This window comes from Salvia splendens, chromosome 5, assembly GCF_004379255.2.
Source record: "Salvia splendens isolate huo1 chromosome 5, SspV2, whole genome shotgun sequence".
NCBI classification, from domain to species: Eukaryota; Viridiplantae; Streptophyta; class Magnoliopsida; order Lamiales; family Lamiaceae; genus Salvia; species Salvia splendens.
The window spans coordinates 5,437,062-5,453,233 of NC_056036.1; the positions used below are offsets into that span (position 1 = coordinate 5,437,062).

Consider the following 16,172-nt stretch of genomic DNA (forward strand, 5'->3'; position numbering starts at 1 on the left):
AGTTTTGGAGATATTTATAAAACTGCCATTATGAATATTATATTAAAATAAAATAAAATAAAGACTTCATAATCATAAATCTTAAATTATAGTAATTATATGTAACTGCTATGTAGATGGTTTAATGGAGTAGTGGAGCACATGAAATCTTCTTATAAAAGTTTAGTCACTTTCACATTACCTTCTCCAATTGCATTACCTTTCATATATTTTACACGTGCTTTTTATGAGATTGTTAATTTGTTATGTTACTAATTTTGTGATCTTTTGAAACCATGGAATTCACTGGTGGGAAGGGTACAATAAGAAGGTTTGTTCTCGATATTATGCAGCAAACTTTTATTTATAGTTTTGACTGATTTATGTTGTCAAGATGAAACTCAGCAGAAGAGCAACACCTGCCATGATTTTAACTTTGCTCCGTTTGTGTTTCTAATAAAATCACTTGTGTGGTTTGCAGAAAGAGAAAGGTTGTACACAAGACGACCACAGCATATGATAAAAGGCTTCAAAGCACCTTCAAGAGAATAGGAGTGAATGCCATACCTGCAATCAAGGAAGTTAATATTTTCAAGGAAGATATAGTTAAGTTAGTTAACCTCAAATATGAGTTTTATCCAATGCCCTTGCATGCTTATCTTTATTTCCTCTTTCAACTTTTTTGTCTGATTTTTCTACTTTGTTATTTTCAGTGCAAAAGTATATGAAAATGAAATATTTTTTTGATTTGAGTAATAGTTAAAGTAAATTACTGTCTGAAATAGTTTGAAAAGTAAGAGGGTTAGGGTGAAAAAAATACAAAATCATATGTCCAAGGTGATGTTTCTCACGAATAGATCATAAATAATATTAGTACAATATCAAAAGTTAAAAATGTAATTTTCTACTATTGTTATATATCCATATATCTATATTATTATTCAAATTATTATCATTATTCAATATACAAATTACAACTGTTATGATTTAAATAGCATTTCTTTCTTTATTAATTTAACATTATGAGTCTTATGACATGTGAGAAAAAAAAGAAATGGAAGATGAAAGAAAAAAAAAATTAAATTCCATCATTCTCGTACTTGAAACCACACGTGGGAAACGACCCCAGAAGCGGATTTGAAAACCCTGTTCTCTATTTCAATACAATAACCTATTTCACGTCCGCGTACATCTCCCTCCCAACACACGCACTCACCCACTCAAGCTCGCTAATTGTACACGCGAATTCGATCCCTCGTATACGCTTATTGCTTTAACTCGCCGACTTAGCAACATTCTCGAGATTTTTCTGCGCGGCGGTTGCAATTATTGAAGTTGCTTCTAGGGTTTCGTAGCTCATAGCTATAACGAATTGCTAATCCTCGATCTCCAGAAGCTACTTATGGATGAATATGGGCCTTACGACAGTAGCGGTGAGTAATTGAGTAGAAATTTTCACCTTTCCGTTTTTATCTGTGTTAATCGGGAATCAGTTTTGGTTTTATTGGGATTTGTAAATAAAGTTGGGGTTAGGGTTTGCGAAGTTATGTGCATTGTTGTGATGGTGATATCTTCTAATTCGACTGGGATTAGTCCACCCGTACAATTGCACATTGTGAATGGTTATTCTTGAATTTTTACTTTAAAGAACGGATTTTGGGAATGTTTCATGTGGTTTCTATACATCTAAACAGTAGAATGATTTATCGGGTATCTTGCTAATTATTCATGTCATATATACTGCAGCATAGTCTGAATATTTTTGATTCTGAGGTTATTACTTCAGCTTCGGCAATGCTTTATTTTGAAAGTGTAAGTCAGTACAGAAATAAAAATGGCCATTATGTTACTCATTTTGCATAAGGAGCATTTTGAGCCTACTTTTTGCTTTGGTCTTGTCTAACTGGCTACATGATGGACTTGGCCTTATTGCGATGATATATCAGTCAGCAAGTTTAAATTTGATAAAAGTATCCGTCGGTGTGAATACTGAACTTATTTTTTGAAGAGAGTCTCAGCAGTTACTGTAATTTATGAACATGATGGGGTGTTGTTATGTATCTTGGCACAAACTAATAGTTCTAGTGGCAATTTTCCTCAATGTCAATGCCCCTATCTTCACTATCCTTTTCGGAGCGTGTTTCTTCCATTTTAGAGTGTAACTGGTTGCCATCATTTGAAACAAAATGTCACCGTCCATTGTCAAGCCAAATGCACATCCAGGAATAGTTTTATGACGCAGCATTGATTTTTCTAGGAGCTACCATCTATATATGCATCCCACAATGCCATTTGTGCAATGCAAATTGAAATCCTTAAATGTAACGTCAGCCAATTATTATTTGTTTACCTATGCCTATGAAAAATTAGGTTCAAGCACAGGTTTTAAAATGGAACTATTTGCTCATTACATATTTTTGTTTTGTACGTTAGAGATATGTAATCGCAGATGCAAATGCCATTATTGATTTAGAAAACTAGGTTTCCAGATCCTTGTTTGTCCAGTCATCTGTGAGATCATCGATGCTGAAATTTAGTAAGACGCAAGACATGAATCATCGTATCACCTTTAACTCAAAATGAGTGATCGGTATGCTGGCTTTACTTAATATTTGTATTGGGGGTGATCTGCAATTAATCGGACAGACTATCCCAGTTGTTTATCAATAAATTTTAGTTTGACAATCCTTAGGCTATGGACTGCGGAAGTTAAATTTCTTTTTATTTTCATATTGGAATCAGTGTGTTGTCTTTCCTTTTTATGAGAATTTACACAATCAATCATCAATCTCATTCCTCACCTTGTGGTTCCATATTCCTAAGTAATGGGGTAGATCAAGAGCAACAGTTATGATTAGTATTCGAAGGGCCTGAGTACTATTTTTATGGACTTAGTCTTAGAAATGAGATTTGAGGGATCTGAATGTCGTCTATTCTTTTCATTTTGGTGTTTCTTCAGGAACTGATGATGATTTCCCCCCACCACATCAAAATAGGATGTCAAGAGGAGGTCGCATTTCTGGTAATGGAAGGCCTGCTGCTGTGGGTTCTATGCCATATACCAGGATGTATGAAGAGACTGACATGGAAGCTAAAATTCACCAGCTTGAGCAAGAAGCATACAGTTCAGTTCTAAGAGCCTTTAAAGCTCAAGCTGATGCCATTTCTTGGGTAAACCTATATTCTTATATATATATTTGTCCAGTGGATAAAATGGTATATATTCTTATGATCAAGTTTAAATGACATTTAAATCTATATTTCAGGAGAAGGAAGGTTTAATTACTGAGCTTAGGAAAGAATTAAGATTATCAAATGAAGAACACAGGGACCTTCTAAACAGGGTTAATGCAGATGAAACAATTCGAAGAATAAGGTTTTATAAGCGAGAAAGAGTTTTGTTTACTTACTGTAATAGAACGTATGAGTTAATTAATCTGATGAAATGACTTTTATGTTTCCATCCAAAATTTGGGGAAACAACATCAGGGAATGGAGACAGTCAGGTGTTGCTGTGCACAATGCTACTCAAGCAAGCCGTGAACCAGTACCTAGTCCATCCATCTCAGCTTCTCGAAAGAAGCAGAAGATGGGTTCCTCAATACCTTCTCAGTCCTTTGGTGGGCCAACTTCTTTCCACCCTCAATCAATGGGTGCAGCTAACCAGCCATCTTCATCAGCAGCAAAGCGTGGACCCATGATGGGTGCGAAAGGCAAAAAGCATAAATCAGTGAGTTATATGTTTAACAGTTAAACTACTAATGCTAGACATCTTTTTTTCCTAATTTAGTTTGTAACATGTTTTACCTTGCAGATGCCTCCTGGTGCATCTTCAATGAAAATGCAGTATCCTTCCGGTCCAGCTGGAAGAGGTCAATTTAGTAACCGTATTGCTGGTGGCCTTGGAACTGAACCTGTTGAAGGAGCATCATTTGATTCGTTGATCGGAAGGAAAGTCAGGACTAGATGGCCTGATGATAATAACTTCTATGAAGCTGTTATAACTAATTATAATCCTATTGAGGTATATCTAACTCGTAATGGTATATAAACTACCTTAACATTTATTTGATACCAGTGTTGTCAAAAACGCGACCCGAGAGCGCCCGGAGCGCGGGGCGCTCAGGTCGAGGCCGGCTTCGCCCCGACATGGGTGAGTCGAGCGAGATACATGGGGCGCCGTTGGGGCGACGGGGCGGGGGGGCGGCGACTGGAGCCGAAGTGGTTTTCCCTGCTTTGTTGACTAATTTTTTATGGGTTTTGAAAATGGAGCTGAGCTCTTATGGGTAGAGAATCGAGGCATTCATTACTTTAACATACCTTTTCCTCTTTTCTAATAATTAATTGTTTTCTCAGCCTCTTCATCTCTACGACCCACTTTTCGATGTTTTCTCTACATTAATTAATTGATTTTTTTTTACACTTGTCTTTCCACTAACTACATTATTAATTCTTTTTCACCCACTCAAGTTAGAGAATAGTAACCTGTATCGATTCTCATGCAATAGTTAGTGCAATTAATTTATTACTCATAATTCTTTTTGTTACCCACTCCCCAAGTTAGAACAGTAAACATTTTAGTCTTTTTACAGTTAAAATATTCATTATATTGATTAACTATCTTTAAATATTAGTACTACATAAATAATAAATAATCTAAAAAATTGTACTTCACACCAAAAAGTCATTTTCAGGTAATGAATTTCATTAACCTGTATTAAAAGTATAGATATAACATAATTAGGCTAATGGTACGCCCCGATTCGTGGGTCTCTCGACCCGCTCGCCCCAACGCCCCGCACCCCGGATTTGACCTCATCGCCCCGGCTCGCCCCGCGACCCTAACAACACTGTTTGATACTCATAACTCAATGTGTCTCCATGTGCTCTTTCTTCAGGGACGACATTGTCTTGTTTACGATCTAGGTACTACTCATGAGACAATAGAGTGGGTTGACCTTACTGAGGTAGATACATGCCTTGTATGCTTTCATATAACATTTTGCTATTTTGTTTGAAAGTTATATTTATTTTAAATATACCTTTAGCATTCTTTGTTTTAACCTGTGAGATAGAATGTAGAAACACATTAAACTGAAACCAGATACTCCATTATTTAGGTTTCATGAACGAGATGCTTCATGCGTTGATGATTTAAACAAAGTCTTGTGTGAAAATTTAATATCTGATACTATGATAACGGTACATGTATTTTCTACAGTTACCTTTGAAACCTTTGATAAGAATCAATAGGCTACATAGACTTTTGCTTTGAGTAAGCTTAATTGAAGACTACTTTCTACTTTATGTTGGAAGCAAATAAAGAATGCTGAACATCTTCAACATCCTTAACTTAATAGACTGTTTAAAACTGAATTTTGTAGAAAAAAAAGATCCATGAATCTTTACTTTTGATTATGCATCAATTTGTTGCATCTGTAGGCCAAGTTTGAATTGTTTCCATATAAGTTATTGATCAAGCCAGTAATAGGTTTCTGCTCTTAGTTCTTACTAATTTTTCCATGAAACAAATGCAACACAGTTGCCCTTTGTTGCTGTACCACAAGGTTTCTGATGATTGTGTATCATTGTCAATCTGTGTTTTCTATTGTAATGTACACTTGTATTATCACTGACATGTTCCAATGTATGCATGTGCAACATGCCTTTGATAATCTTGCCAAGATTGCATGTTGGAGGATGATGATGATGATACTCCACACTGGAATGAGAGTCATATATTATCGATATTATCTTTGCAGATTTCTCCTGAAGACATACAGTGGGAAGGTGAAGACCCTGGAATTTCTCATCATGGAGGTTATGGCGGACCAGGTCATGGATCGAATAGACATCTTGGACGGGATAGTGCTCCAGGTGCTGGAAGAGGGCGGACAATGGTGAAAGGTCAATCCAGGAAGGACTTCCAACCATCACAGAATGGCATCGGAAAGAAGGGACCAGATGACATTCAGTTGCTTCACACTGATACTTTAATTAAGGAGGTATAAAGTTAGGGTCTACTTCATACGCACTGTTATGGTGGTCTGTGCTTATTGACTAGCATTAAACTGTGGCAGGTAGAGAGAGTTTTTAGTTCTAATCATCCAGACCCTGTAGAGATAGAGAAGGCAAAGAAAGTGCTCAAGGTTTGAGAATTGAGAATGATACTTTGTTTTGTTATTTTAGTTGTTTCTGTATGGGACAAGCTGTAGTCTAATCTTTTGAAAAAAACAGGAGCATGAACAATCTCTTACTGAGGCAATTGCAAGGCTCGGTGATTTATCTGATGGTGAAAGTGGTATGTTAAGTAAATTGTTAATTTTGATTTAATAAAAGCTGCGTGCTTATTTCTTTTTCGTGACATAGTTTGGACTTTTGTCATTCATTCTCTGCAGCATTTTGTGTTTTTAACCTTTATACTCTTCCCCAGTACATATGCGCCTTTTGCAGTTATAATTTGTGGTTTTAACCTTTATACTCTACGCCATTCCTTCTTTCTAATGTCCTACAGATGAGGGTGGCCGTTTTTCACATGCACAAGGCATGGATAGGGAATGACAAACATCATTGAAATTATTGGCGATATGGATAGAAGAGATATATAGTGAATGCCCGCTAGTGCTGGCGACAAAGGTCTGTTTCTAACTGTCATGCATCAACATGGTAAAGTTCCAGCTTTGACGTTAGGATTTTGTTGTACAATTCCATAATTCAGCTAAGCTTCCTAACGTTTGTTTCATTGTAGTTTAGGCAAAAGCCATAGCAGGTCGGTTGCCCCTTCATTAATTGGATAGTGCTAGTGTGCGTATATGTTCATTAACAGTTGGCATTAAGGTGTAGTCATGTAAAAAATTGTGTTCATGTTGAGTTTTAGCTTCTCTTATTTAAAAATTTTGGCATCGACAATGATGGGCTGTTATTGAATAATAGCCAAAGGCATAGATAGTGTTTATTATATATACCGGCCTTCTATGATGTTTTCAAGCCACTTATCGTATCTGAATGCTTGGCTAGTGAAGGGTGGCTGCTGCAGAATGCAACTATTGATTTGTCACAGTTTGTTATGTTGAAATATGCAACCGTTTATTTGCCATATTTGCGCAGCTGATTATTCGAATGGTTTGGTAAAAGCTGAAGAAATTGAGGCCATTATGTGATATGGTGCAGGTAGCCTCTCTTCATCATATGTTAATCATCTAGTGATCAAGTGTTTTAAAAACCGGACCAGACCAGCCGGTTCGACCGGTTGGGCCGTGAACCGATACCGTGTCCGGTCCGGTTAAACCATTAAAACCAATCACACATTGGACCATTTGAACGGTTCAGACCGCCCGGTTTAACCGGAAACCAGTAGCCAGTCAAACTGGTTTAAAAATTTCAACTTTAATTTGAATGGGCAATGATTTTAATTTTGATTGAGGTGCTCCTTTTATAATTACTTCCAAGATATGAATCAGTCTTTAATCTTCAATGTGGGACGCATAATATTCCTATACACATGCTAATTTTGCTCTTATTTAGTTAAGATTTGTTGAGCACCCACAACCGTGCTAGTTGGCACGAGCACGGTTGTGGGCTCGGCGCCACTATTCCTGTCTGCTCTTAGGCAAGAGCACAACACCCACAGCTGTGCTCTTCCGTAAGGACGAGCACAATTCATTTTAAATAAAAACATTTCCATAACATTAAAATTCATTAAAAAAACTGAAATAAAATTACAAATAAAATAAAAAAGACATAATTAAAATTCTAAAAAGTAAAAATTGCATAATTAAAATTCTAAAAATTAAAAATTACATAATTAAAATACTAAAAATTAAAAATTACATAATTAAAGCTAAAAATATCCCCGTGGAAGACTACTCATCTGGCGGCACTACCCCCAATTGTTTTTGGAGGCCCAATATCATGGTCTCGTGCGATCGAAGTTGCGAGGGGGTCATAGTTGACCTATCGGCCATATTGAGTTGGGCCAAAAGGGTCCACAACGAGTTGGTGGGGGGTGGAGGTGGCGCATAGAGAACGGGAAAGGGAGCGGGGTCGGGAGCATCGCCGGATGGAGTCGCGGCGCAACGGCGGTTGGCCGCCGCCTTCTTCCTTCCTTGCGGTCGGCGTTGGGAACCGCTCGGGCCGGCGTCGGGGCTACCCAAGTTAGCTCCGGCGAGTTGGCTAACCACGTCTTCGGAGTCGGAGTCGGATAGGGATACCGACCTTTACCGTTTGGAGGAGTCGCTAGAGGAGGATGTTACGCCTCCCCTATACTTCGGATGCGACCGCGTCTCCTGACAAATGTTGAGGTACTTGAACGCCTTGTAGTTCATGGATTGGTAGGTCGACATGGCGGAACTGATAATGTCTACCTCGCTCCCCGCCGACCGCTCTTCCTGGAGGTATTGCCCCTGGAACTTGTTAATTTCGTCGTTGGCTCGGTAGATGGCATTGCGCACCATACTCTCGTTGCGCTCGATTGTTCCATCCGGTCGGTTTTCATTGTACCGGCGACAGATGCGCCACCAAAAGTGATCGCCGGATTGGTTCGTGCCAACCTCCGGATCTTCGGAGATTGACAAATATGCCTTGAACAATTGCTCCATCTCCGCCAGCGAGTACGGTGTGCGGACACCGCGAGTAGGAGGAGTCGGAGTTTGGGAGGGGGCGGTCGACCTCGCTCTAGGCTCGGGTGTCCACCCGTATTGCCCTTCGGGGGCATCTTGGTCGTCGATTGGGTATGGCCGAACTTTGGATTTGAGGAGGGGCCGAATATTCCGTTTCCGGACTAGGAAACGGTTGTGAACCGAACCACTCGAGGTTCCAACCGTGGGAGTTCGGGGGGTTATTGCTGTGGCCGGACATTGTTATGTTTTATGTGTGGAAGAAAGATTGAGAATGAAGATGAGAGAATGTAGATGAGAATGAAAATGAGAGAATGTGGTGTGAATTTTTTGGTGTGAAAGTGGGGGTATTTATAGATGAAAATGTGTATTTTTGGGGGGAAAAAAATAAAAAAATAAAAAAGTGGTAACGGTAAAAAACGGATATATTTTTTTTGGGAAGTGGAAAAATATTTTTTTAATCATTTTTTAAATTAAAAACGATCTTTTTAAAAAAAAATAAATAAATTCAAAGGCAACGGCTATGCCGTTGCCCAATCGCAGCACACCACGTCACCTGCTCGCTGGCACGGACGTGCTCGATGCATCGAGCAGCGCCGTGCCAACGGCGCGAGCGAAGCGGCGGACGACGTCTTCCGTGCCGCTGGCACGGACGATCATCGTCCGTCCACCACTGTGCATGCTCTAAGATTTGTTTGTACTCTTTATTCTTTTTAAATTGAAACCTGCCTTACGTTTAGATAACAATTTTTATTTAGAAAAAGTATGCTGATAATTAGAAAATACATCTATGCTTTAGTATAGTTTTGGGTACTTAAATTATTATTATAAACCCAATTTATTCGTGTTTAATAGTATAATTGTTATAAACAATTTAATATTTTTAATACTTAATGTATATTAATAGATTTAATTATATTTATTATTCACTAAATATTAATAATTTTTTTACAATTTTATTTTATCATTCGCTTAATATAATTTTATTTTAGAGTGAGTTTTCTTCATATATTGTAGGATTATTGACATTGCATGTTATGAATACCCCAAATTTATGCATTATAATGTTATTTTTGTTTATTATTGACATGAGTTTAATTATTTTATAATATATATGCCATTAAATATATATTATGTGTGTTGCTACAGTATTTCGGTTCGACCAGTGGTTCGATCGGTTGGATCAGTTGAACCGTGAACTAGTAGCTACGCCGGTTCGTCCACCGGTCCGGTTTTTAAAACATTGAGTGATTTGGACATTGTTTTGTACTAGTAGTAGGAGCAATTTATTTGGGCAATATGTAATTGGTAAATCGAAGTCAAACCAGGATCTCAATTTGTTCCGGGGGTGTTTGAAGGTATGACCATCTTCGGTCAAGAATCAGTGCAATGATTGAATTGATGTAGTTTGATGAATTTTATCAACTAATCCGATTTGTTTAAGGGGGTATTCGTCGAAATACTATTACTATTAACTTTGGTAAATTTTGAAAATTTAAACTGGGTCTTTAAATCTACAATTTTAAAAGTTGTTCGATTCCCCATAACAAGTGTTTCCGGCTATGATTGAGCCGGTCAAAAAGTGTATTCTCTCCGTCGCATAAAAATATATGTATTTTTTATTTTCGTTAGTCTTACAAAAATATATATATTTCATCAATTAATACTACTACTTTAACTATTTTCTCATCATCATCTCTTACTAATCAATTTTGCCTTTAGTCTTAGTTTTTGTGTCATAATTATTGCTCATATTTTAATAAAATGAAGAGAGTATTATACAAATATTTTTATTTTTGAAGACACGTTTAAATACGGGAAATACTAACAAATAAGTATTCGATTGTAAAAGTTGAAACTTGCGCATATATTCTCTCATTCGTCAATCGAGGTAGTGTATGATTAGCTTCTTCCTGACTCACAATCTTCTTCAACGCAAACTCATTTCAACACAATCACCATGATTGTTGTGGGCGGAGTTCCTTTTGCTCCAGAGGACTCATCCCAGGTCTTCATCACTCTCCTTTTCACCTCCTTTTTCTTTTATTGTATAAATTACAAACCAAGTAGTCTTTCGATTCTCCTAGTTTTCAGCTGCAGATGAATTCCGCAGTCTTGATTGATGCCTTATCTGATAAAACCTCAGTCTTTTCATTGTGTTATGGACTTTTTTTTTATTCGTGATGTCAGATGTGGTGCGTTTGTTTTGTTTATGGCAAGGGATTTTTAATTTGATTTCCACGTGTTTCCTGTACTTGGGTCGTTTCTGAATTGCTGAATCTCTGATTTAATGTACAAGAGAAGCTGAGAAAGAAGATTGATGCTTGGCTTCGTTTTGTGATTGTGAATCTTTCTTCTTTTGAAAAAAAGAACTGTGATTGTGATACTATCCCCATACCTTAGGAAATCTCAATTATTTAGTATCTTTTGATTCACCACATCTTTTCCTTATCTTTGTTTTCTTATTCAATAAGTTAGGTTAGTAGTATTCTAGTATTATAAATAAGAGAGGATGTTATCATTTTAATCATTCAATCAAATAAGAAATACAAATCAGATTCATTATCGTCTCTATCGTTCTCTTTTGTGAACAAACCGTAATCAATGCTGCCAGACGGGACGATCCCGCTCACAGCCACCAAACTCCTTCCGCCGACCCTACGATTGAGCGCCGGACATCAGCCGCCTCCGGGCTTTATCGTTACTTCTACACGTTAAGGGGTTTTGCTCCTTAACAGATTGTGAACCCTATGTTGGGGATCTAGACTGGTGTGGAATTTGATGATTCAATATTCATGGAAATGCTAGATTGCAGAGTGAATAAAGGATGATGTTGTAGAATGGGAATTTTAAGTTCCTGCTGAAACTCAATCTTGAAAATGTTAGCCAATATTCATGATAGATGAAGTAATTATATTAAATGTGCCTTGATCCCGTATCATTTATCATAGATACTCAGCTTATGCTTACTGGGAAGCTGGTGAGATATGAAGTATGTGTATATATTATGTAATTTTATGTCTAGAATTAGCTACTATTTCTGACAATCCTAACTAGTTGGATATTGCATAATTGCATTACTGTTGAATGATTATTTTATGCTATACGTCTAACACTATATACATAAGAATACTTGAATGTAAAAGATGAACCTGCTTCTTATTTTCTTTCTAGAACAATATCCTTGTATTTGTTGGTCTGTCTACAGCTTTAACTTCTACCTTTGCTGACTATTAGTTTATGATATTTTGAATCAATAAATAGGGTATGGATACTTTAGTTGCTCTAATGGGGCACCCACTTTTAGTGTCTGCATCGGAGTCCTTCAGATCTATGCAAGAGAAGAGGATCTCACTCTCTGAAAACTCTTGCTCAAAAAGCAGTAAATGGGTCTACCTCTTCCAAAGTGAATTTGCAACCGTTGACCCAGCGCTTGTGGATGTATGTCGATCTTATTGGTCTGGTTGAAATTTGAAATACGATAGTGCTTTGTATACGTTATCCTTTGCTGTTGATTCTTGCTATTGATGCATGCAACTGAAATTTCAAAAGTCGAATAGCCTTGAGTGGGAACTGTTGTGCAGAAAACATAGTATCAGTAACTATTCTTTGATCTTTGCTTGAAGGAGTCAGAAATTTTTTTAAAATCAAGTAGTTAATTCTTTGTAATGGACTGACTTTTTACATCCATGTGAGAGTATTCTCTTCAGATTTCTACCACTCTGTTCTATGAATTAGTATAACTTACTTGTCGATCAATTTCTTTCCATTTGATTTTTAGTTTTTGGTTAAAGAGTATTGTAGTGGACAACATTTTTATGTTCTTGTGCATTCTTAATGCACAGAACAGTTCTATCTTAAATCTGTGAGGGAGAGGGATGCTTATCTAGATGTCAATGTGTTTCCGCCCTCAGTTTGATAAGATTTATCAAATCTGAACACCTGGTTCATGTTATTATATCTCTCTTCTTGTACCTAAAAGAGTTTAAGAAATCTTTCTATTTTCCTGTCCAATTGTTCATTTGCTTTGCTATCTGCTTCTCACATCTTTCTTCACAAATTTTCCTTGTCTCAAGTTAGTTGGTACCGATGAAGCAACAACTTGTGTAGGTATTGCCATAAGAAACAGCAAAAGTGGAATGTAAGTGCTAACATGAAGCGAGTTTCTGATATGCATATCCAGTACTGTTGTGGATATCATCTGCAATAGTGATATTGGCAGGATATCTGTTGCTCATATGGATATCCCAAGAGTTGTTGATGGTGGCCTAAATCAGATGCTATCTTTAGTTGCCGACCATGATTCTGATGCTCTGTTCGATGTATGCCATTTTCGTGCTCATTTCGGATTCATATTTGAACTATCGGTCATTCTCTAGGTGTAACTTCTGCAAGGTCATGCTTTGGCAGGTGCATCTGGTGGGTGGTTTTGACGACATCTCATCTCAAGTATGACCACATTTCCATGTTTCCTGTGTTTTATACTGCCCCCTTCTTCATGTGTTATTTACTATTGATTTAGTTACATTGTAATGCAGCAATCATATCTTGATGCAAAACGGCGAATCAAATCAGAAGGCTATTCCTATCCTTTGTGTGCTAAGATAGTCGATGCTCTAAGGAATAGGAGTGAGAAATTTCAGATCCAAACTCTCCATGTGCTTGGGCATAACACCAAATGGGACTCTGAAGGGATTGGATACCCCATTTTCCATGGATTTGTGGTTAGCCTCAACTATTGAATATCTATAATTATATAATTTTCCTACGTGTTTATCAAAAGCTTATTTTCTCCGAAATCTGTTTATGATTGTTCGTAAAGAAAACTTTGTAGGATAATTTCATTGTGCAATTTGAATACTTCCTAAAAGTATCTTTTTGGTTATAATTCATTGTTTCTATTCTTTATTTTTTTTCAGTTATACCTGAAGTTTGTATAATGATAGAGTGTTATCTGCAGGTGGAAACCTCGAATGGATCAATCAGCCCTGCAAGCTTTGATGGAACTTCGAGATGCCCTGATGATATTATCCGTAGAATTCGAGTGACTGCATCTTTCGAGGATCCTAATTGGAGGGGCAAGTTGCTGGATACATATGACACTAGCACTGACCAGTTTGTTATTGCTCCGTGTGCTTGGTAACTTCATTGTCGAATACATGCCTGCACTTTGGTGTAGATTAAGTCATGCTACCGTCCATATCAATAATTTATGTCTTTTCCAGGAGCATACGACAGAAAAACATCGCCCTGGCCCTGCAAAACCTTTCTGATGAAGAAATACTACTTTCTTGTTCTTCTTCACCCTCTGCTGAGGGTCCTGATTTTGTCGATAATGAAAGAAGGTAAATACATATTTGTGATAGCGTATAATAGCTTAAAGCCTCCAAAAATGATTTGAGAAACCCTGGGTGGTGAATGTTTTTGTAGTTAATATTTAGTTGAATTTGAAACAAACTTGTATCTACAATGCATTAGTAATTGCAGAAAAAAAATCTGCTGATTTGTTGTCCAGGAAGTGGAACTACTTGATCAGACACCCTGATTGGAGAGAAGCTTTTCCGTCAAAGGCGCCTCGTCTATTCCAGAGGACTGCACACGGAGCCTGGGCTCAGACTGTAAGGGACGACATTCAAAACTAGCTACCACCCAGATTTTTCGCAATTGTATTGTAATTCTTGAATTATGTAGAAGACCTGATGATTTAACTTCTGCTAATAATGGCTTTTATGAGATGTGCAAATCCCTAAAGATTATGAGATGTGTTTCCCTACAAAAATATACTCGTATGTTTCTAAATTTGATCTCAAAGTAAGAGTACATTATATAGTATATTATACAATACAATACAATATTTAACACGTAACGCTCCTAAAAAAATAACATGACACAGATATTACAGAAATTATCAAATGGAAAATAATAAAATAGACATCAAGATTACATGTTGCAACATCAAATTAGTTCCGTAAATCGAAATGAGATCTTCCAATTAATTTATAAATTTCCAATTTAAAAATAAGAACAATAATTTAGTAATACGACTAATATCTACCAATTAAAATTCATGATCTCTTCTAACTATTCTAATTGACCATCAAATTGAATTATAATTAATTCATATTCTTGTCATCTTGTTGTACATTCTCATACAATCCTGTGATGACCTCTGTCCCATTGTACATAAAAAAGACAACAGCACAATAGTATTCAAACTAGTTGCTTATTTCTTAAATGTCATAGCACACACATTACATTACGTGTGCAACTGTGCATGTCCAAAATCAAATAACCCAAGTGATGTAACTCAACCTTATCTTCGATTCTTCAAAAAGTATGATAACGATATTGTTAATTTATCACTAACTATAAAGTTGTACAGATAAAAATACAGTCATCGCTTTTCTGATTGGTTAATCTCTGTGTTAAAAAATGGGTTCCACGTCATCCTTTATTATTTCATAAAACATCAATCCCCTAATTTTCCTATTGTAGAGTTTGACTTGTACGCATATGAAAAAAAAAGAAGTGTATATAAATTTGCGAACAGATAATGTTTTATGACATAGTACTACATATTATTATTTCAGATGTTTTATTACGAGTTGATACACACGCCCAAAATGACTCAAAATAAGTGGGCACCAACTCTTTTTGGTGTAAAAGCACAAGTTGTCACGTTCAAAATCTTTCAAAATGGGATCTCATATACTTTCGATTCTTGATTTGATTCCTCGCTTTATCTTGGGTCATGTCATGCATGTGGATTACTAACTTTTTTGCAATAATGCAGTTAGTTCCATTTTATTTACGACTAGTTCCAAATTTTTCTATAAAATTATCTCAGAGATATACATTCAATTAATATTCTTCTTGTTATATTTTTATTGCTTAATCAATGGCTAGGCATTGAATGAGATATAGACAGATAATGTAACAAAGAAATCGTGGCGCAAATCATTGGGTGGCATATAATATTGGCAGTTGAAGTTTTTAGTTAGGTGATTAGGTCACGTGATATGATAATAACTATTAGTATATCTATACACCCATAATTTCTTATGAAAATGGACCTGCGGTCGGTTAATTACTTCATTTTTTAATCATCAAAATCTTTCTATGGATAATTTATTTTATTTTATTTATAACATTAAATTGTCAATCATCTATCTTATTTGCTGAATTTTTTTTCTACTAGTTTCTCCTTCCTCGCCATCCAATGGCGGATTCAGGCCCCGAAAATGGCGGGGCGGAATTTCATATTTAAATATTAAATATTTAATTTAATATTGTTTTTAATAATAAAATAAATAATATTATATTAATATTTAAGTAGCACTAACTTTGTTAATAAAACATTAGCTTGCAAATATATATTATTCATTAAAAATATAAAATTATTTTAAATATTATATGTACAAAAGTGATATAAGTATAGTAGTAAGTATTTAGATTTCAAAAATATTTAAAAGTTTATTTTGTAGAGAATAATTAAGATGCATGTATCACAAATTATAGGTACTTTAGGATAAAAAAATATTAACACGAGACTAAAAATGATTTTAACTAAAGAATAAA

The 16,172-nt window shown here is 36.1% G+C and overlaps 2 protein-coding genes across 5 annotated transcripts; both read left to right on the plus strand.

Moving 5' to 3' along the window:
* Positions 1-1,152: 1,152 nt before the first annotated feature.
* LOC121805363 (protein EMSY-LIKE 3-like) lies at positions 1,153-6,957 on the plus strand. Its single transcript, XM_042205178.1, has 10 exons — positions 1,153-1,412; positions 2,939-3,150; positions 3,246-3,355; positions 3,469-3,709; positions 3,794-4,003; positions 4,878-4,946; positions 5,742-5,984; positions 6,060-6,128; positions 6,217-6,280; positions 6,494-6,957. The coding sequence occupies exons 1-10, from the start codon at positions 1,382-1,384 to the stop codon at positions 6,538-6,540; spliced, it is 1,296 nt and encodes a 431-aa protein (XP_042061112.1). The 5' UTR covers positions 1,153-1,381; the 3' UTR covers positions 6,541-6,957.
* Positions 6,958-10,433: 3,476 nt separating this feature from the next.
* On the plus strand, positions 10,434-14,350 carry LOC121805213 (protein N-terminal asparagine amidohydrolase-like). 4 transcript variants are annotated; one of them, XM_042205005.1, is made up of 9 exons: positions 10,434-10,602; positions 11,859-12,035; positions 12,671-12,735; positions 12,805-12,916; positions 13,005-13,043; positions 13,133-13,318; positions 13,555-13,733; positions 13,820-13,939; positions 14,110-14,350. In XM_042205005.1, the coding sequence occupies exons 1-9, from the start codon at positions 10,555-10,557 to the stop codon at positions 14,234-14,236; spliced, it is 1,053 nt and encodes a 350-aa protein (XP_042060939.1). In that variant the 5' UTR covers positions 10,434-10,554; the 3' UTR covers positions 14,237-14,350. The 4 variants fall into 4 exon arrangements, with proteins under 4 accessions (XP_042060939.1, XP_042060940.1, XP_042060941.1 ...); XM_042205006.1 differs by having other exon boundaries at positions 10,435-10,602; positions 12,817-12,916; XM_042205007.1 differs by lacking the exon at positions 11,859-12,035 and having other exon boundaries at positions 10,436-10,602.
* The last annotated feature ends 1,822 nt before the right edge of the window (positions 14,351-16,172 follow it).